General features: G+C 45.1%; 1 protein-coding gene across 1 annotated transcript in view; it reads right to left on the bottom strand.

The window, feature by feature from the left end:
* The window catches only part of ZHX2 (zinc fingers and homeoboxes 2), a 48,229-nt gene continuing 26,663 nt past the window's right edge, over positions 1-21,566 (bottom strand). The window contains exons 2-4 of the mRNA XM_066578470.1: positions 18,031-18,107; positions 3,115-5,650; positions 1-1,180 (exon numbers count right to left, since the gene is read on the bottom strand). Of these exons, the coding sequence (XP_066434567.1) occupies positions 3,119-5,467 (2,349 nt within the window). The 5' untranslated portion in view covers positions 5,468-5,650; positions 18,031-18,107 and the 3' untranslated portion in view covers positions 1-1,180; positions 3,115-3,118. The remainder of the gene's footprint in view (positions 1,181-3,114; positions 5,651-18,030; positions 18,108-21,566) is intronic.

Genomic DNA, 21,566 nt, shown 5'->3' with positions numbered 1-21,566 from the left:
TTCAAGCAATAAAAATGCCTTTATTTCATTTTTTTCTTTTTTTTTTTCCTATAAAAAGTTTTCTTTTTTTTAAATCAAACTTCCTAGCATATTTGTGCAGTGCGGCAAAATGAGATTTCCATTATTAAATGTCTCCAAAACACAACTATTCTTTTCTCATCATATACAATATGAAGCTGAAAGAAAAAAAAACAAAAAACTTTTTTTTTTTTTAAATTTCAAAAAGTGCACTCACTGAGTAGCTCAACTACACCTAAAAACTGACATGGTCTTTAGTTGTGCTCGCGGCTTTCGGATAACTTTATACATATATTTTATGGGAAAAAAAAAGATACAAAAACAATGCAGTCTGAATATTTTGAAAAAAACAAAAACAAAAAAAAACACCTATTTCTCTTGCGCGCACACACATTTTTATTAGCGATCCATTCTATTTTCTTCTTTCAGTCTAGTAAAACGCTTGCGTAAACCTAAACACACCAGGAAGCCCTTAAATTTTAATATCCACCAAGACCACGTCCTTTTACGAGGCCGAACCCCGAAACGCCAAGAAACCCATTTTTGGCAAGGCAGTCCATTCTAGTGGAAAGAGTCAGCATGTCTTGTGTTCTCTCACGTCGAGTTTGATCTGGATTTTGTTTTTTTCTTTACCTCCACCTCTGACCCCATGAGAGCGCCCACTTTTTCTGAAGCCCAACTTCTACCACCACCACTTTTGCGAAGACCAGTGGTCCCATAATAAAATGGCTCTACCACTATGAAGTAACAAATATAGAATTTTCTATATACACAACAAAAAGGGGAACACAAAATTAGACAACTTAGTGGTTACTAATTCTAAGCAATGCAAAATTTAATTTATAATAAAAAAAAAAAAAAAAAAAACTCAAATTGTAGTTTTTTTGCTAAAATAAAAAAAAATAAAATAATTGGTAACCAAACGTCTCACACTCAAAATGGTTCCAGTACAGAAAAAAAAAACGGGTGGTAAATGTACAAAGTCTTTTAGAATTTCGTTCTTTGGCAAGGAAAGAACTTTTTTTTAGTTTTACAATCCACGATGAGGCTATGGACATAGTCCTGGCTGAGCAAAAACCAGCGCGATTTCGTATCAACAGTAGGAAAATATATCTTTATATTATCTTCAAAGCGAAACGAGTCTCTACCAACATCTTCACATCTAGAAAGAAGAAGGAGATTGTAAATATTCAAACACTTATCGGATTAGTACTTTAAACATGAACGACTAACGGTTACCTTTACACAGTACGACAGTCAGGCGCTAACAGTACCAGCAACTAGCGCTCTTGTGCAAAGTCATTCGAGTGAATGGAGGCGGAGTAGATCGGAGATAGTTAGGGATCACCTGCCACCATTCATGGTAGACCGACATTGCTCACAGATTGAGCGACTCCTGAGAAGTTCCTTAGCAGTCGCTCCATTTCAGTGAGCTGAAAGGGAACGGCTGCTAACAACTGGGCGATATCTTGCGCAGTGCTTTGTGTACACGGGCTGACAGACATCCGAATTACTTGTTTGAGCCTTTTCGGGGACTATCGGCCCATGCAAATGTTAACTTTACTATAGCCCAACTAGCTTGGCTATAGAGCTATTATTGCTGGGGCGACTGCCGGGCACTGTTTTTCTGTGTAAAAAGGAGCCCAAGACTCACATAGCTTTTCTGTATAGACTAGACATGTTCTGCAGAGTCATCTTAGCAGGTGGGCAAGTTTATGATTGACAACATCTGCATTGTACTGCTGGAGGCCTACATAAAAAGCAGGATAGTAACACTACACAAGCTGATAAAGACTCTGCATGCAGCTCTCCTGTCACTCCCTCCTCACTCGGAAAAGGGCTTTTCTTCATTTCCTGAAGACTATAAGGCCGGCTTCATACATACCGGAAACGCTGCGGAATTCCAGCAGCAGATTTTGTTGCAAATAGGCCCAATGCACACGGACGGAAATTCCGTGGGCATTAAAATCTGCAGCTGATCCACAACAAAAACCATAGCCAAATCCGCACAATTTGGGTGTGAATTTACTAACTGCAGTTTTCCTGCATATCCGCTGTGTGTTTTCCCGCTACGGGATATGCCCAGGTGCAGGCAGCCCAAGTCGGAAATGTCTCTGTTAATTCACTCCTTTCTTGCAACTGCCATAAAGTACTCACTCCTATATTGCAGTAAAGAAGGAGAAATGCCGCCCATTTCTTGGCTGAAGCGGATTCCAAGAGTCAACCCCTTTAAATGGAACCTGTCACCAGTTGTTAGCAACTTTAATAGCAGTGCTGTGATGATGTAGTTGCGCTGTTTCTCATACCGGTTTTGTGAGCAATGATGAAAGCATACCTGCTTAATCGTGGTTTTAAAAACTCCCACGCCATATGTCAAGGCAGCGTGCGGTCCGGTGGGTGATTTTAACAGTCCTATTGACTTTAGCGATTAAAAAAAATTGCGTAATTTTATTGTGGGTGGCAGCAATGCACTGCGAGATTTAAAAAAAAAAAATGGGGACAAAGATGCGACTTTGGCACAGCAAAATCAGGATCGCCCACGTGAAACTCGCCTTCGGCTGCTTTCACATGGCCAAGAAGATCATTTATGATTTGAATGGGGTCATATATATGAGCGATTCCCCCCCCCTCATCGTGGTGTGGGAAAAAGTTGCAGCATGTCCTATCTTTGGCCATTCCCTCGGAACGCCTCACTCATCGTTTTCAATGGGGCCGAAAGACATTGCACAGCGTGCAATGTGCATGGGAGTGAGATGCGAAGTTTCCAATTGAACACAATGGGATACACTTGCCGATCCTCCAGCGCAGCTATGCCGCTGGAATAATCAAGATGAGTTGTCCCAGTGCATAGCTGAAAATTTACATGTCCACGGGCGTTCTGGTAAAACGCTGCAGGTGACCAGACAGCGTTTGACCAGTGTTTGTGATGCCAGCAGAGACAGTGTATGGGCCGAGAATGTACCGTGTATGCCCGCAGTCATGCGCAGTGTGACTTGCGTTTCATAGCGTAGTTACATATGAATCGTCGCCCATACGCAATGAACACTCAAAATAAATCAAAAATGTAAAAAGAGACTAGAGTTATGTAAATATTACCTCGTTAGACACAAGTGTCCTCTTTCGGTGTATTTTCATATTCATAATCGCCCACGTCATCTTGGACGTCCTGTCCAGTCTGACTCCAACTATCTCCACCATCTGATATGACTTCCTCATCTCCGTGCGATTTTGCCTCGCTCTCCAAATCAAATTTATCATCATCTTGTTCGTTATTCAACTGATCCAAAGTGGCTTGTTCCTGCATCTCTGAAAAACACGCTCTTAGTTCATCAACGTCTACTTTAGCCTTGGCCATCAGAAGATCTACATCCTCCTCGTGTAACTGACCGTATTCCTGGAAATAACTGGTAAGAATGTCTTTGCCTGTATTAGTGGCCGATGCAATCTTGATGAACTTTTTGCGCTCTTCCAGAGAGCGCTCATATATTTTCCGGTACTGTTCCATCCATCTTAAAGTCCCGTTCCGAAGAACACATCGGTTATCCTTAAACCATTTTACAATTTCTGTCCTAACAAGTCCAGTTTGTGTTGCCAGTTGATCGTACTCATGTGGAGTCGGCCATTGAGTTCTTGCAAAGGTACTTTTCAACAGATGGAGCTGCTCCTGTTTAGATTTGAATGGTGCCGAGCCCGATAAGTTACCAGATTGTGTAGCTGCCCCATTCACAAATCCATCATTGCTGTCTGAACCCATAGAGTCCAAAACAGCTTGCTCCATAGAATCTCTAGTTTTTCTCCTGTCCGAAAACCAGTAATGTATCTGTCGCCTTGACAGTTTTGTCTTGGACCGTATATCGTCCAATTCAAACTGCGATGGAAAAGCGTTCTTCTGAAAGCTGTTTTCGAGATGCTCGATCTGTTCTTCTGAGAGTTCAGCAATTTTGGTGGGTGTTATGTCTCTGTAATGATACGGCCGACGAGTTCTGGATGACATTCGGTCCCTCATTAGAGATTCACTGGTGATGTTACAAATACCTCTCTGGCTCCTATACCGATAATCACTAAACCATTTTTTTATTTCGCTCTTTGTAAGCCCAGTCAAATCCATTAATCTGTAGACTTCCACATCATTTGGAAACTGACTATTTACAAAACTGGCCTTCAAAACGGCAATCTGCTCGTTGGTCTTTTTACGCTCGTGCCGAGAGGATATCACGCTTAGTCTGCGAGTAGATGGAGATGAAGCTTTTACTGCATTCGAACGTTTGGGCTGTGGAGCTTCGTGTGGGCTTCGTAAGGAACGTTTTTGGCTTGGTGTTCCAAATGAGTTGGTAGAACATGACGATACGGTCACAGTAGGGGCATGTGTCACTTGTGTAAAAACTAAACCTGTCTGACCAAGAATTTGACAAGGCACTGCTGTCTGGATAATCGGCTGAGCAATTTTAGCAGTAGTTGTTAATGGAGCCGGCAAAACGGTAAAGGTCTGTGGAACAGACTGGATAGTCCCGTTGAACATTTTCTTTCTCGCTTCTTCCACCTCTTCTGGAGACCAGCTTATACCATGCTTCAACCTCTGGGTAGCAAACCAAATTCTTATTTGCTCCTCTGGATGCTTTGATGCTGCGGTTAGCCAAGATAATTCTGCCTGTGTAGGGTAAGGAAATTTATTAAAAGAACCGATTAAGGTTGCGTTAGTGTCAAGAGCGGAATTGTATTTGTTGCTATTTAGAGGTACTGGGACTTTGGGAAGAAGGTTAATGTTGGGTGGAAGTTGTACAGATGGCATCACATGAGTTAGACCATCTCCTGAAATTCCATTAGTTTCTGAAAGACCAAAGTGGCCATCATACAGCGCCTCTTCAGCCTTTCGCAATTTTTTCATTTCTGCTCGACTTTTTCCAAGCTTACTGATGGGCATCTTACTTATGGATATGCCTGTCAGACTGTCATCGGTTTCCATGTTTTCTTGTGTGCTGGAAAGATCAGCACCACCTTCGATGGACTGCTCTAGAATGGTCTGGTTATTGCGTTTCATCAACTTTAATTTGAAGTTGCTCTCTCCCGGATGATGCTTTGAATTGTGGTCAGATAAGGAGTCGTATTTTTTGGTAGTGAAGTTACATTCAGCACAAACATAAAGGGGATTAAGAATGACATTTGGGTGTTGCATGTCCACGTGTTCTGTAAACTCATTGAGATTCTGTGTTACATAAGGACAGTATTTGCATTCGTAACCACCTTGCAACTTTTTGGATTGAGTCTCAGCAGGTGGCTTCTCTTCCACCACATTATGGTCCTGCTCTTCCTTCACAGGCGACCACTCCTTTGTGGTCTCTGAAGCTGGTGCAGTGTCACTATTCAACACGTCAACATCTTGATCTTCCTGGTCTACGAGCTCAGTTGCCCGTACCATGCACGGCGTTGTAGACTTTCTTTTACTAGCCATGTTGATGGTGGGTTATAACTATAGTACGCAAAGGTGTTCTAGAGGATCAAGTCAAAAGTTGGTTTGGGAGGGATGTAGGCGTGGTTTCGTTCCAACAGTGGAGACTTATACCCCACACACTATCCAGGGTGAACTTTGGTGGTTCTCTTGAATCTGCATAAGGTTAGGATTTGTGCAACATACCTGAAAAACAAAAAATGATTGCAGTAGTGATTATAAGATCAACAACCAGGACCTAGCTGTTAATTACTACATACATCTGGTTACATGCATTTGTTATAGGTGGTATATATTAGATTTTAAGGGTTTTCAATCATTAGGAACCAATTCTCTATACAAGCCCAAATCATCACCCTCCACCACCATGCTAGACAGCTGGTATGAGGCTTTCATGCTGATATCATGTATTTGCTTTCCACCAAACATGGCGCTGGACGTTATGACCAAACATCTCCACTTTAGTCTTGTCTGCTCAAAGGACATTTTTCCAGAAGTCTTGGAGTTTGCTCAGATAGAACCCTGCAAACGTAAGTCATGCTGCCATTTTTAGAAAGTGGCTTTCTCCTGGCAACCCTTCCAAACACGCTGTACTTGAGTCTTTTTTAGAGATGAGTGAGCGTACTTGCTAAGGCGAGTATCGCCATTTTCGAGTACATGCCTGCCTGCCCGAAAAGGTTCGGGGGCTGGCATGGGGCGGCAGGGAAGAGCAGGGGGGGAAGCTCGTTCTCTCTCACCCCTGCAACTCACCGCTCACCCCCTGAATCTTTTCGGACGAGCAGGCATGTACTCGAAAATGGCAATACTCGCTCGAGTAATTTGCCTTAACGAGTACGCACGCTCATCTCTAGTCTTTTTCTTAATTTGTACGGTCATGAACTTGAACGTAACATTCTAACTAAGGCCTTTCGAGTCAGATGTAGTTCTTTTTTTTTTTTGTTGTTGCAATTTCTCCAATTACATAGTCTGACCTTGCTTTGGGGCGATTTGTTGGAACGTCTCTCTTGGGAAGATTGTCAACTGTCTTGAATGGCTTCCTACTTGTGAATAATCTTTCTCACTGTAGAATTATGGACTCCAAATTGTTTGGAAATGGCCTTATAACACTGCCGAGATTGATGGGCAGCAACAATTGCTTCTTTAACCCCTTCATGACACGGCCTATTTTGGGCTTAAGGACGCAACAATTTTTGGCGGATTTTCTTCTCCATTTATCAAAAGTCATAACTTTGTTATTTTTCCGTCGACGCGGCCGTATGAGGGCTTGTTTTTTGCGTGGCGAACTGTAGTTTTTATCGGTGCCACTTTTGGGTACATAGACTATATTGTAAAACCTTTTTTTTTTTTTTTATGATAGCAGGGAGAGCAAACGCATCAATTCTGCCATAGATTTTTTTTTTTTTTTTTTTACAGCGTTAATCATGCAGCATAAATGAGACATTCCATTTTTTCTGCGGGTCGGTACGGTTACAACGATACCAAAATGCTTACATTTTTTTTTAGGTTTTCCCACTTTTCTGCAATAAAACCCCTTTTTTTGGAAATCTTTTTTCTATTCTAAATTGCTGCATTCAAAGTCCTATAACTTTTATTTTTCGATGTACGGAGCTCTATGAGGGCTTATTTTTTGCGAGACGAGCTGTAGTTTTTACGGATACCATTTTAGGGTACATATGGCTTTTTTGATCACTTTTATTGCGTTTTTAGTGAGGCAAAATGCTAAAAATTTGCATTTTGCCTCAGTTTTATAGCGTTTTTTTTGCGTGCACAGTCAAAAGCATGTGCAACTTATTGTACATGTCGTTACGGACGCGACAATACCAAATATGTGGGGTTTCATTTTTTTTTTACCTTTTTTTATGCTAATCTGAAAAAAAAGCATAAAAAAGGGGTTTTTTTTACATTTTTTTTTAACATAATTTGTGTCCCTCTGAGGGACTTGCAGCACTGTGCCTATGATCGCTGTCATAAGGCATGGCAGAGCAGTATATCACTTATACAGCGATCATAGGCATAGGCAATACAGGACGCCGGTGTCTGGCGTCCTGTTGCCATGGTGACAGGCCGGGCTCATGCAATAACATCGCGAGTTCCGGCCGGAGACAGAGGGAGCCGCGCTCCCTCTGTGAACTCTTTCCCTGCCGCGATCTACTTAGATCGTGGCAGCGAAGGGGTTAACAGCGGGGGGCGCATCTCCGATGTCCCCCCGCTGTCGCAGCGGGACGCCGGCTGTAACTGACAGCCGGCTCCCGCTGCGGGATAGCGCGGGATCACATATGATCGTGCGCTATCTCCAGGACGTAAGTTTACGTCCTGTTGCAGGAAGTACCAGGCTGCCAGGACGTAAACTTACGCCCTGCAGCGGGAAGGGGTTAAGATCACTGTTGAGGTTTTTCCTCGCTGGCATTGCGTTAACACACACCTGAATGCTCCAGACCAGCAAACTGTAAACTTCTGTTTTCATATAGGTGGTCACACTTGCCAATGATCAATAAATCAAGGGCATTTGAATAGCAGCACATGGCAGCTACTTAACCCTCCTAACTCCTGTGAAAACAGTAACTTACATTTTTCACACACCGCTTCTGCATTTTGGCCTAGTTTTTGATAAATGACACTGTGCAATTTTATTCATGTGGTGTTCACCTGAGGTTGTAGTCATCTCATTTTAAAGACTTTTTAGGGACCAGATGTTTATTATGTCCTGATACATAAAACTATAGGATTTAAAGAGAGTGTGCGCTCAGATATTCTCATGAATGCATATCTGTCTGCCGCCGTCATTGACCTGTACAGGGGCCATATAAAATGTGTATACAGATTACACCCCCTTTCCACCCCTAGTGGTGAAAGGAGGCTGACAAGATTCTTTAAGTGTTTGAAGGAACACCACAGCACCAACATATGTCTACATAACCAAGACATATTCTGTAAATATCATTGTATTAACTTCTCCATAGATACATCTTCCAGAAAGCACAATGCAGTTGGTACAACCAATAGCCCAGAATTTGGCACGCTGCAATCCCCCAAATACTGCAGGTAACCATGTATGCGTCACTGGCAAAGGCACACGGAAAGTCAATGAAACCACAGGGCTTTAATATAGATCAGGATTCAGATGAGCGCTGGGCGGATTGCCGCAGAGCTACCAGACATCTTCAGCTGCTGCTCAACAGACTGTGATGTCAAGTTACAGCTGCAAATCCTTAAAGGAGCGCTAAATGTAAAAGCAAGGAGCTGGTAGTATAACTCACACCTAAGTGTGCCTGGAGGCCCTGGATAGACGTCAGGTAATCTAGTGATCATAGGAATTGTAATGGAATTTGTGGCATCCTACAAAAGACCAACTACAGGTAGCAACAGATCAGACTCTGCTTACACCGATCAGGCTTTTAGATTTAGAATCTCTGTAAATGTATATAAAAAGGCATTTTCTGTATAAGCAGACATTGAAGAGAACAGGAGTCCTCTGTCTCCCTCTGCCTGTCACTGTGGGAGTTGCTTCTCCCCACGCAGTGACATCAGAATGGTCGGCACTATTTATTTCAACTGGGCTGATGGAAATACCCGAGTGTCTGCTGCTCCGCCATCTTCACAATCTTGTAGAACTCCTTAAAGGCGTTGTCTCACGACAGGTTGGTTTTACCCGTCAAATAGACGCCTCAATGCTGAAGTGTACGGCAGCGGAGGGTCGCGCATGTGCATCATCGCTCTATTGACTTTAATGTTACCGCTGGAGATAGTAAAAGATTTGAAGGGGTTGTTTCGACTAACTCAGGAATTCAGACAATCAGAATTTGTGGATTACAAAATAATGAATCAAATGGCCACGAATCATATTTTAACCTGTTCATTGCCACTACTTTCCAGTGCATTACTGTGGTCATAACACAACCCCCCGTCCAGCTGTGCTTGGCCCCGACTGTTCTACTCTACACAATGAAACCATCCTCCTCCTGTTTCCGTCCTCCCTCATCCAACTCTACTAACTTTCCTGTCCAGAATATGCTTCCCAAAATGAAAAAAAAAAAAGTGGCAAATAGGGAATGAACCAAAAAAAAAAAAAAATCCATGTTTTTCCCGGTGATCCAAGGCTCCCACGGTCCTTTCAGTGTTTGTTTCCAAGCAGCCAGCATGTGACCGCTGCGGCCAATCAGTGGCCATATGCTATACACCTGGCATCACCGCTCAGCTATGGGGTGATCACTACGGGCACACAAGTTGGGTGCTTTTTATTGTTTTTTTGTTTGTTTTTTTTTTAGAGACAGTGTGATCAAAAAAGTGCACTTCTGGCATTTTTTTTCCTGACGACGTTCATCACGCAGGGTAAATAACGCGTTTGATAGATGGGACTTTTACGGACACGGCGATACCAAATATGTGTTTTTGTTTTAGGATTTAGAATCTATTCTAAATATGGCAAAAAAAAGGGGGCGATTTAAACTTTCATTACTTTTCTTTTTTTGCAATTAGTAAAACTTTATTGATCTTGCTTTTACAGGTTCACGGTGCAGTAAAAAGGACATAGTAACTTTTTTCTGTGGGTCAGCGGGATTACAGCAATGGCAAATTGTTTAATTATGTTTTAGTATTTACTAAAAAAGAAAAAAAAAAATCAAACTTTCAAAAATTAAACTGTTGCAAAATTCTGACCCTCGTGTTTTTTTTCTTACTCTTTCTGGTTATGTTAATGCTTTTGGCATGGTGAACCATGTTTTTATTGATACCAATATGAGAGTATATACACTTTCTGATAACTTTCTATTTCTTTTGAGTAGCAATTACAGTATAATTGTTCTTTTACCAGCAAACTATTAAGCCCTGCCATAAGCAGGGTTTAATACGCTAAAGTGCATGTCAACCCAATCGCACCCCACAATTTTTGCCCTCCTCTACAGCCTGCTTAAGTCTCTGGGATTGGAATTGACTGCAGCATTTAAGCAGTTAAACAGCCATGATTGAAGCGAGCACCAACTGTGGCCATCGCTGGTGGCTGTCAGCAGCTGCAAGTGACAGGCGCCAGGTATGAAGTGAGCTCGACCCCTAAATCCGCTCTGGACTCATGACAGATATCAGTCAGAGGTCGTTAAAGTGGTTGTACAAAGATGCACAACCCCTCTAAGAACGCAGGGCTCAGGGCAAACGGCTGATTTTGCCAGGAAAGATGCGGCCAGCCTGACAGCCTCTGCAGAGGAAATGGATGGTTTCAGGATGACCGTTCGCATGAATGGCCACCCTGTAACCATAAGGTAGAAGGTCCACCAGCGTTTCGCCGTCCCGGCACAGAGGGGGGTCCTGAGCAGGTGAACCCCACCTTGACATACATATGCCCTGATAGGGAATATGAACAGCTGATACCACAACCCTTTTAAGCTCCTCACTTGGGTCATCACCCAGCTTTCCCAGTCCCCTGCATGGCATAATACTAATGAAGCATCTCCCACCCTAGTATCTGGTCATAACACGACAAACATGAGGGGGGGGGGGGGGCAGACCTAGAACTTGAAAGTAAACGTATGTCAGCGCCGAGTATATTCTGTTCAGTCGTTAACTCAATTTGTTTTTTGAAAAGCTGGGTGATAAGACTGCTGCTGATGCAATGTGTCCCCTAGCCTTCTCGACCCCGGAAGATAACACATAACTAAGATCTATTATAAGGGTGTCTGGGCAAGCCGTGTGAGTTGCTGTAATAGTGATCATCCAGCTTTCCCAGCTACAGATAAGGCCACGAAAAGACAAAGCAATGCATTTCGCATGAACTTGGTGTATCTGCTGCAGCAAGACTATAGCAGAACAAAGAACCTGCAGCAACAGTAACTGCGGCGCTGTCATCCGGGCGGAATGTGATCACCACGAGGGGGGGGATGCAATGATGGCGCTCTAATGAGGTGATCTGTGTGGAGTGAATGCTAATCAGTTACTGCAGCTAATGAACTTTCTTCGGCGCACACGGCTGCACATTCCTGTAACAGGTCAGCAATTTTCATGGCGTCCCGGCCCCACGAGTCATATCCAGAGGACAAAACTTGCACAGACAGGTAAACCGGAGACTGCGCAGTCTACAAACCAAAAGCGGATTACAACTGAACTGTTCAGAAAAGCCGAAAACAAGTCCCCTTCGTAATATAAGCCTCGTGTTTATCATGTAGATCCCCAGGATGCAGTGGGCAGTGTAAATAATAGGTTCTACTAGTTGCCATGGCTACGTCCAGAAACATGTATACAGTGGATTGCTAATGTACACTTCCTAGGAGGATATATGAGCATCAGAGCAGGGTCCCACGCTCGGATCCCCCAAGGACCCATAACGGATAGCTACTAAATAAGAGTTTTTCAACTTGGCCCCGTATTCTGAAAGGGGTTCGACATCTTGACATAACCTCTTTAAAAAGGGGCCCCAGTTTTGGGACAAAATTGTGTCCCAGAACAGGAGGGGGAAGGGGTTATATTATGAACAGCTGTTGCCCCATGGCCCTGTTGTTGTCCAAGATGGCCATAGCAACGTTCCAACAACCTAATACATATTGCACTTCTCTCCGATTGGCCACTGCAGATCATATGAGCAACTCTGGCCAATCAGAGCAGGTACAATTCACTGGTAGTCTAAAGGTGCTTTTACACGGGACTACTGTGCTTTATACAGGAATCATCATCAAGGCGGAGCGGGAATCGTTCCAGCCTACCCAACTCCATCCACAGTAAGCAGGCAGTTGCTCGTTAGTGTGTACACGGGCCGACCACCGTTCAGTTTGTGCATGCATTCACACTGCATGATAACCGTTCAGATTCTCGCTAGATCGCGGGAATCCAATTGCCAATCGGCCCGTGTAAAAGCACCTTTACACTACCAATGCACGGTGGGGTTAGGGTAGACTGAAGATTCCATGAGCCATCTTGGACGGCTGAGAACAGGACCCAGCACTGATCTTGGGCCGGTAGAGAACAATTGTAGTCGATATCCCCCTCTTCTCACCCTCACCGGCTTACGACAGATGGTCGCTTTAACCCTTTCTAATCCACTGTCTGACGTCTGAAGACATTATGATTTAAGGCTGTACAGCTCCGATGTTGGAAGACGTCCATTGGGGTTCTCTTACTGTATATTGCCAGCCTCTCTGCTGTTGGAGCCTATCCAACGTGTCACCTCATGCAGTACTGGCTTTAGCCAGCAGATAGCGCAGTTGTATAATGGCAGAAAAGAGTAAGCCCCCTAGGAAAACCAGAATACAAATTGGATTGGAAAGGGTTAAAGGTTTCCATACACGATAGGGAACCCGATCTGCCCGCCAGCCAATGTATATGGCAGGAAGGAAGGGGCACCAGACTCTCCCCTAATGGCAGATGTTGAGCGGAAGATGTTCAGGCATGTTGGATTTCAAAAATTTAAGACATCTTGCAACACGCCTTCAAAGTATTGCTGCATGCAGCCGCACACTGCGTGACTGGCGACTCAGGCATAGGACGCTGCACTGAATGACACGGCGCTACATTCTATACGCGACACTGTGTACACTCTCCATTCACGTCTATGGGAGTGCCCGTCATGCAGTGACAACCACCTGGCAACCAACTGCTTGTACTTCCACGCCCGCATTTCTCAGCCTTGTGCAGAATGTTACTCGTAAGTCTGAGTTTTCATTTTGCACAAAACCGCCAAGATATTGCAGTTCTCGATTTTCAGAATTTTTTAATCCCATGCGGGTTATTTTAAAGAAGTCATCCGGAAAGGTTACCATTGATGGCCTATCCTCCGAATAGACCAGCAATAGTTGATCGGTGGGAGTCCGCTCCTTGGAATCCCAGCCAAGTGCCAGCCCGGCCATCTGCACGATAGCACCATTGTATGGCCGGAGGACTCATGGAATCTGAGTGGGAATGGGCTACGGTCATTTTAATGTAAAGGTAATGGGGGTTATAGGGCTGCTTAATCAATGTCCATCAAGTTCCTTGCAGGGTCTGCTGTGAGAAGACTGTAAGGTGCTGGGGAGAGCTTGCAGCCCTGGCGATGACAGACGATTGGACAAAAGAAAATGGCGGGAACAAGCCAGAAGAATCTTCCTGATGGTCTGACCTAGCAACAAGGAGCTGATAGGTGGGAGCGTGTGGTGAATGTTATAAAGAGGTGTCAGCTGGGGTGGAGGGTCTCAGTTTTCTACAGCACCGCAGGACTGTCCCGCCCTCCCACCCCCTTTTTTTATTGCTTTTGTCCACCCTTGTTGCGGGCATCTTTAAATGCGGGATTGCCGCCCGCCTCCTGCAACTGGGCACCAAGGTGGTTTAAAGAGTTTGGCAATTTGATAGTAGACTTGAGACTACTTTGGTTTAAATTTATGGTTATTGGTAAACCCCGTTTAAAATAAATGCCGCGGCCATTAAAATCCATAAATGGAGTCTGTGTTTATTTTAGGTCTAGTTTAACAAGGTTTTAAATGGAGAATAAGACTCCACGCAGCGACCCGGTTTGGTACAGCAGGCAATGTCAACTGTACCTGTAGTACCAAACCAGGCCACTGTAATACAGGGCAGAGGTATCCACTTGTACAGGCCCAGGGATCAGCTGATCGTGAGGATCCTGAGGGGTGGACCCCCAATCAATCAACCATTGCTGATCTATTCTTAATAAAAGTCCTGGACAATCCCTACAATGTCTTTACTTTGTTTTCTTTAATAAGTAAATGCTGATTATTGGCAAAATACATAAAATGAGAGACTTAGTAAATGGCTGGAAAAAAATTTTTTATTTTCTTCAAAAACTTGCTCCTCTGTTATTCCTCTAGGAAATTATGAGTTAGGCCTCATGCCTGTGGTCAAGTCATATTCCGCCTGCGAAATAACGCAGCGGAATCAGACCTAGTGCCCCCCTAAAGACCCTATGCTCACCTGTGCGGATCCGCCGCAAGCGTCCCGTCTGGTGAGTCGGCGTGCATGCGCCATGTAGGGCAGTGACGCAGATTCTCGCGGTATTTTGCTGTGCTCACAGTGAAAGTATCGCGGGACGGACGGTTTCTATTGACTGCAATTGAAGCCCTCCCTGCATTTTTTCGCACAGAATAGAACATCCTGTGATTTCTCCCTTGCGAGTGGGAAATTGCCGTTGATTTCCACTGGTGGGCAGGGGAGAATCATTTAACACAGCATGTCTATGGACGGACATTGCTGCGGAATTCGCAGCGGGTGTCTGGCCGCGATTTCCACAGCAATAATCCGTCCGTGGCATTAGCCCTAAATAGAAACTTGTCAATAGGGCGAGTCACTCCACTATCCAACATGATCGACGAGGTCTAGATGGAGTCAGTGTATTGATTATTTATACATTTCCAGGAGGAATAATTGAGGAATGATAATGCAGTGTTCTAAAATGGGCTCCAGAATTGGTATTTGATGGAAAATACAACCATTTACTAAAACGCATCAGAAACAAGCGACCTTTTTTTAAACCTAAGGCTTGCGATATTAAACCACCCTCCATGAGTCGCAGTAAGATCTAATGATTACAGCAATGCGCGCAATGATCCACACGGGCGCAATTCTCGTCCGACTGCTGGCCATGTGTGCGACAGACTGTAATTGGTCCGTGTGCAGTCAATGGGGCTACACGGTCTGTGCGAAAACAAAAACCCAACATTACGTATTCTGGTCTGATTTCTTGGACGACAATAGCCCATTCAAAGTAACAGAGGCGCGAAAACGACACGTGAGTGCGCTCCATTTTTCACGGATCATTACCAGGCAACACCAGGAGAAAAAAAACATTGTGCCTCCACTTATTTTGTGCACAAGAAAACCAGACAACACAGAAGTAGAACTAGGAGAGATGCGCCGCACACGGATTCAACACGAACACATCGAGCGATTAGACTCAAATTTTGCGTAACAAAGTCATTTCTAAAAGTGCTCTCGTAAAAATGAAAGCTGAGAGCCCATTGGTTGCTCCGGGCAACAAGGACAGTCTTCATGTTAGACAGTTTTGATAAATGAGGCCCTAAATGTCTATCTATGGGCTCCTGCACACGAGCGGATGCGTATATACGCTCGCGAGAGCATGATGAGATTGAGCTGTGAATAAAGTCCCATCACGTTCTCACGAGTGTATCCGCTGCTTACTGTACTTTATTTGTGCGCCATTTTTGAACTGACTGAGCAGCCCAACTAGTCCCCAGTGTTATCAAACCATGCGGAGGGGGGGGGGGGGGGGTGCAAATATGCACAAAATAGAGCAGGTCGCATATTTTTTTCCCCTGACAGAAATGCAAAAGAAAAAAAAAATTAAATAGTTTTTGTGATGAAGTCTAAGGGCTCCTTCACACTGGCAATCGCGATATTGCCGCGAGAAAATAGCAGCAAAATCGCGTCTTTGTTCCCCCCCAATTCTTGAGCGTCTGCTATGCTTTTTTTCTGAGAATAAGCGTGCATCACTGCCGCCTGCGATTTTCTTGTGCGATAAAAGTCAATAGGAGTTTCTAATGTTAAAAACACATCACACAAACTTGCGATGTGATTTAAAAAAAAGGGAAAAACAAAATAAAACAAAACCGCAAAACGCAGAAAGATAGGACATGCTGCGATTTTGTCTTCCCTCCACATCGCATGAGTGAAAACACTGCAAATGGGAATGAAACCATTGGATTCATAATTCTGCGTTTACACTTTCTCTCGCATCGCACGATTTTATTGCAAGTGTGATGGAGCCCAAGTCATGGGGAATGTTAGCGTAGTTTCCAGAACATTCATATTTATACTGTAGTCTTAGGACACATGCCAAAATTTTGCACCCTCTGGACAATCTGGACAAATTAGCCTTAGGCTTCTTTTACACGGAGTGATAAATCATTTTCACGAGCGAACGATGACAGAGATCACTCGTACGGGTAGTTTATATAGGCAAATCAATCTTGTACATTCACTCTTTTAGTCGTTCACTGTAGCAGCAAATGTGAACAACTAAACGATCGTTATTTACCTGCAACAACGTGCTAACAATGGCTTTATGCCTGCATAAAATGGACAAACTGGAAGTTTCAAATTGGCGCGCGTCAACGATTTTTTTGAACAATGATCGTTCTGTGTAAGAGGGTCCTTTAAAAAAAAAAAAAAAAGTTGCACACCAATCTCACATTGACTACAGCAAAACATGGTCCACAAGACATCACCTCTGTCCTACATCTCTGCACGCTTGTGAAACCACAAGACGCCGACGGTCATCTGTGCAAAACGGTAGGTTGTTCTGCAAATGAATCAACAAGACAGCGAGCTGCGGTCTGGGGACGGGCGTATATAATAGCACTGGTCACAACAGGGAGAGGCCTCAGGAAACCACAGCCAGAACTTCAGTGTTTACTATAGCAAGATGGCGGGAAAGAAAAGACACCCCATCCTGCTAAAAAAAAAAAAAAAAAAAGTTCCCCTACAGATTTCTATGAGGACAGCGAACGGATAATCGTTAATTAAATGAAGAGCGCCGCAGCTTTTCTGTCGCAGCAGCAACATGTAATGAAGCAGAATTAAGCCGAGAAAGTAGGCCACGGCCTAAGCGAGTGACTTGAGGAGCATTTTATAAGTCCTGACAGGTCCGGAGAACAGTGACTGATATAATCTGCCTCCAGTCCAGTCTGGAGGAGGTTTCCATCTACTTCTGTCATATAACCATGCTGGTGTAAGGAGACCGCCAGCAGCGCCGCCACCGGTAGGCAAGGAAGATCCTTGTGCCGGAACACCAGCTGAACATTTACGAGAAACCCACAGAAATAATATATACAACTCCTGTGCAGGAAAATCACTTTAAATCTGCATCAATGAGAAGAAGTTGGCCGTTACGGTTTTATCTTCAAGGGGTATTCCAACTAGGAAAGTCAAGAGTTTGTCAGGATTAGAAAAACATGGCTGCTTTCATTCAAGCTGCGCCATATCTGCTCAGCCCTATTCATTTCAAGGAACCTAAGCTGCAGTGCCAGACACAACCTATGGATGGCTGTGGCACTGTTTCAGGAGGAAAGCAGCTAACCCTGAACAGCCAATAGAATGGCATAGTCAGAGGATACGTCATAATGGTCTGAAAGGTGGGGGTTCTATCACTTGCCTCCAAACTGCGTTAGCAATCCCATGTAACTGAAGATGCAGAGGAGACCTGGTTGTGCCGCTTTCTGCACTGTAGTCTATGGGAGCTCCAACTGCAGACCACACAGATTCAATTCCGTCTCACTTTCATTCTGGTTGATGCGGTTTTAGTCACACTCAGAAAAAAAACATCTAGAACAGCAGTGGGTGCAGGGATGACAAATCCCCCCTGCATCCTGACAGTCATGGCTTCTGAGTCACACTGCCCGGAAATTTCCATGACATCATCAAAGCCAGCCCGAGTGACATCAGACTGGTGCAATGTGCTCTCACGGAGAGCGGTGACTAGCAAGTCCATCTTCTCGCAGCCGTTTGTAATCACCTAGATGGCTGACGAAGAGTTGGGGGACAACTGATTTATGGGGAGTATTACAAAGTTACAGTAAAATTCAAAAACTTTCCCGGTGGCACAAATCTTATATAGAGGCAACGAACAGACTGGTACGTACCATGGACAGTACACCTTGGTTACGAGGGACTCCTTTTCTCAGACATGTCCAGCCACATTCTACAACCCGATCATAACCTAAAGGGAAAAATAAACAGTTAGAAACTGGGCCACAAACTTAAGAAAACATCCGCATTACCGTCGCTCAATCCCAAAAAGTGCTGCGGTTGCCCATACATTTTTGGGTGAATCCCATTAGATCCACGTCTCTCGATCTTTTGAGCGTTTCCCTCAATATCTGCTGTTGAGGGGAACCAGGTTGACGTCCATCTACCCAAACCCATTTACCCCAAACATGAAGGGCAGCAGGAGTGGCCAGCAGCCGAGTATCCTCCCCTGGGTAATTGAAACATATTACCAAGATCAACATGCATGTCAATAGGAGAACTCTTTGTTCTTTGTCTGCGTTTAGTATGTTACAATGAGAAGGAATGGCCACCAACGAATAACCTCTTTTGAAAAGATCTGCCCCTGACTCAATCGTTGTGTACTACTGCTTACATTCTGTAGAGTAGTAGTACAATTGGTAACAATTGCTTAAAAAGGATTCCCAGTATGGAGGACAGAGATACTTTATTTAACCAGGTCTTTGGGGCAGGATAAGCCTTCAGGCTGGGTTCACACCGGGCGGAATTGCCTTGGAATTTCCATGCGAAAGTTAAACTCGAGCCTAAACAGCAGTGGACGAGATGTCCATGCAATCTTAAACTTGAGCCTAAGCAGCAGTGGACGAGATTTGCAAAACTCTCATCCACATGCTGCGGACAAGCTGTTGCGGCCAAGCCGTGAAGCAACCGATATGCCGCGTGGAATTTAAAGCCGCAGCATGTCAATTGTATCGCCATTACCGCTGCGGGCTCTCTCCTCTTTATGGGGAGAGATGGCCAGTAGCGGAATACAGGTGGACAAGCTGCTTCAAAATCCGCACCAGAAGTTTTTCGAACAATTTCTAATACTTCCTTCGCCCTTGTGGAACTCTACAAGGCGAAACATATCCCCCAGACTCATGTTGGCAGCCAACTAGACCTCTACTGTACATGGGCGAGGGGCAAGAATCTCGTAACCGCTCTACGTGCATGGGTATTCGGGTTCAGCTTACATTCCTAATCTTGTTGCAAGAGTAGCTACCAGCCAATGGAAGGTGCTGAGGAAAAATTTTGATTTGCATAGTTTTTTTTTTCCCCCAGGGAGCAATGCATGGCCTATAAGACTTCCTAAGTCCCCGTAGTGCTCTCCACAATGAGAAACATCTTAAATATATTTAAAAACAAAAACACACGTTTCATTCCAACCACTTGTTATTGATTACTTCTATAAATCAGGACTGTGATCCTGCAGAGACGCATTAGGGTGGAGAGCAAGGGTGGAGTATCAGACACCTGACAGACGGGGTTACACAAGGCCCAAACAAAGTTGTTTTTATGCGCTTTTCACATGGGAGATTTTTTTTCCCCCCTTTTTAAAAATACATAAGTAATTTTGTTTTGGCGAAAAGCTAGATATTCCTAAACTTATATCACATTCATGACAATTGTTCTGAAAAGCCTCTGTAAATATACATAATATCTGAACCCACACTGGTATAATGTTTTTCTGTTTGAGGGTCGGGTATTTTTGCACACACGAGAAAAAAAAAAAAAAAAAAAGCACACAGGAAATCCCAGGTGAGCCCTCACTGTCAGTCAATGACACACCTTATTGACTTGTTAACCTGTTAAGTGTCTTATTCCTATACATCCTGTTCATCTAGATGGTTTTCCAACACGAACTAAGGCTGGGGACCCACAACCGTGTGGTGGCGCGCACAGACCCACAGTAGGTACGCCATGACATGTGCCGCCTACCACCATGCACCATCTTGTAGTATATTCGTGCATAATACGTGTCAAGACAGAACATGCCGCGATTTTATTTGCATGTGTATCTTGCGTAATTGGTGTGAGTGGCAACATGCGTTTGGGAGGTTGGTACAACGTATTGCACGTGCAAAACCTGCGCATGTAATACGTTATTGCCATTGTGAGCCCGGCCTTATACTCAACTACTGGGAGCAAACGTACGAAATACAATAATTACCCAGGGTTAATTGTACTAGATGTAAAGGGGGAGGGGGAACACAACACGCTGAAACCAATCTTAGTTCTATTTGTTGTATAGTTCAAACTTATCCTGCAGCTCTGTACAGTAATTACCACTCGTTTCAGTTCCTGACCCCAACGGAGCCTACATTCTAGCTTTGGCCCCTACCAAATGTGCGACCCGAGCGTGCTCCCTACTGAGCCCCTACCAAATGCGCGACCCGAGCGTGCTCCCTACTGGGCCCCTACCAAATGCGCGACCCGAGCATGCTCCCTACTGAGCCCCTACCAAATGCGCGACCCGAGCGTGCTCCCTACTTAGCCCCTACCAAATGCGCGACCCGAGCGTGCTCCCTACTGAGCCCCTACCAAATGCGCGACCCGAGCGTGCTCCCTACTGAGCCCCTACCAAATGCGCGACCCGAGCGAGCTCCCTACTGATCCCCTACCAAATGCGCGACCCGAGCGAGCTCCCTACTGAGCCCCTACCAAATGCGCGACCCGAGCGTGCTCCCTACTGAGCCCCTACCAAATGCGCGACCCGAGCGTGCTCCCTACTGAGCCCCTACCAAATGCGCGACCCGAGCGTGCTCCCTGAGCCCCTACCAAATGCGCGACCCGAGCGAGCTCCCTACTGAGCCCCTACCAAATGCGCGACCCGAGCGAGCTCCCTACTGAGCCCCTACCAAATGCGCGACCCGAGCGAGCTCCCTACTGAGCCCCTACCAAATGCGCGACCCGAGCGAGCTCCCTACTGAGCCCCTACCTAATGCGCGACCCGAGCGAGCTCCCTACTGAGCCCCTACCAAATGAGCGACCCGAGCGAGCTCCCTACTGAGCCCCTACCAAATGCGCGACCCGAGCGAGCTCCCTACTGAGCCCCTACCAAATGCGCGACCCGAGCGAGCTCCCTACTGAGCCCCTACCAAATGCGCGACCCGAGCGAGCTCCCTACTGAGCCCCTACCAAATGCGCGACTCGAGCGTGCTCCCTACTGAGCCCCTACCAAATGCGCGACTCGAGCGTGCTCCCTACTGAGCCCCTACCAAATGCGCGACTCGAGCGTGCTCCCTACTGAGCCCCTACCAAATGCGCGACTCGAGCGTGCTCCCTACTGAGCCCCTACCAAATGCATGACTCGAGCGTGCTCCCTACTGAGCCCCTACCAAATGCACGACTCGAGCGTGCTCCCTACTGAGCCCCCACCAAATCCGCAAAACACTGCGTAATTGCACAGGAAAATACATAGCTCATTAAGGCTAATTAGCCATTTCAAATCGGTGCGTCTGTTTGCCGTGCGCAAATGAACATGCCTAGCAAGTACAAAAAGTATAGTAAAACACGCTAACGCCCGCCCAACAACACTCAGGACATCTTACAAAAAAACTCTTCCAGCACCCAAGCCAGGTCAGGGAGTCTGTATCACCAAAAAGACACAGCTCCAATGTTCTACTCCCTG

This window comes from Eleutherodactylus coqui, chromosome 9 (assembly GCF_035609145.1).
Source record: "Eleutherodactylus coqui strain aEleCoq1 chromosome 9, aEleCoq1.hap1, whole genome shotgun sequence".
NCBI classification, from domain to species: domain Eukaryota; kingdom Metazoa; phylum Chordata; class Amphibia; order Anura; family Eleutherodactylidae; genus Eleutherodactylus; species Eleutherodactylus coqui.
The sequence above is the reverse complement of the archived record's forward strand: the minus strand, read 5'-3'. Positions and strand labels throughout refer to the sequence as shown.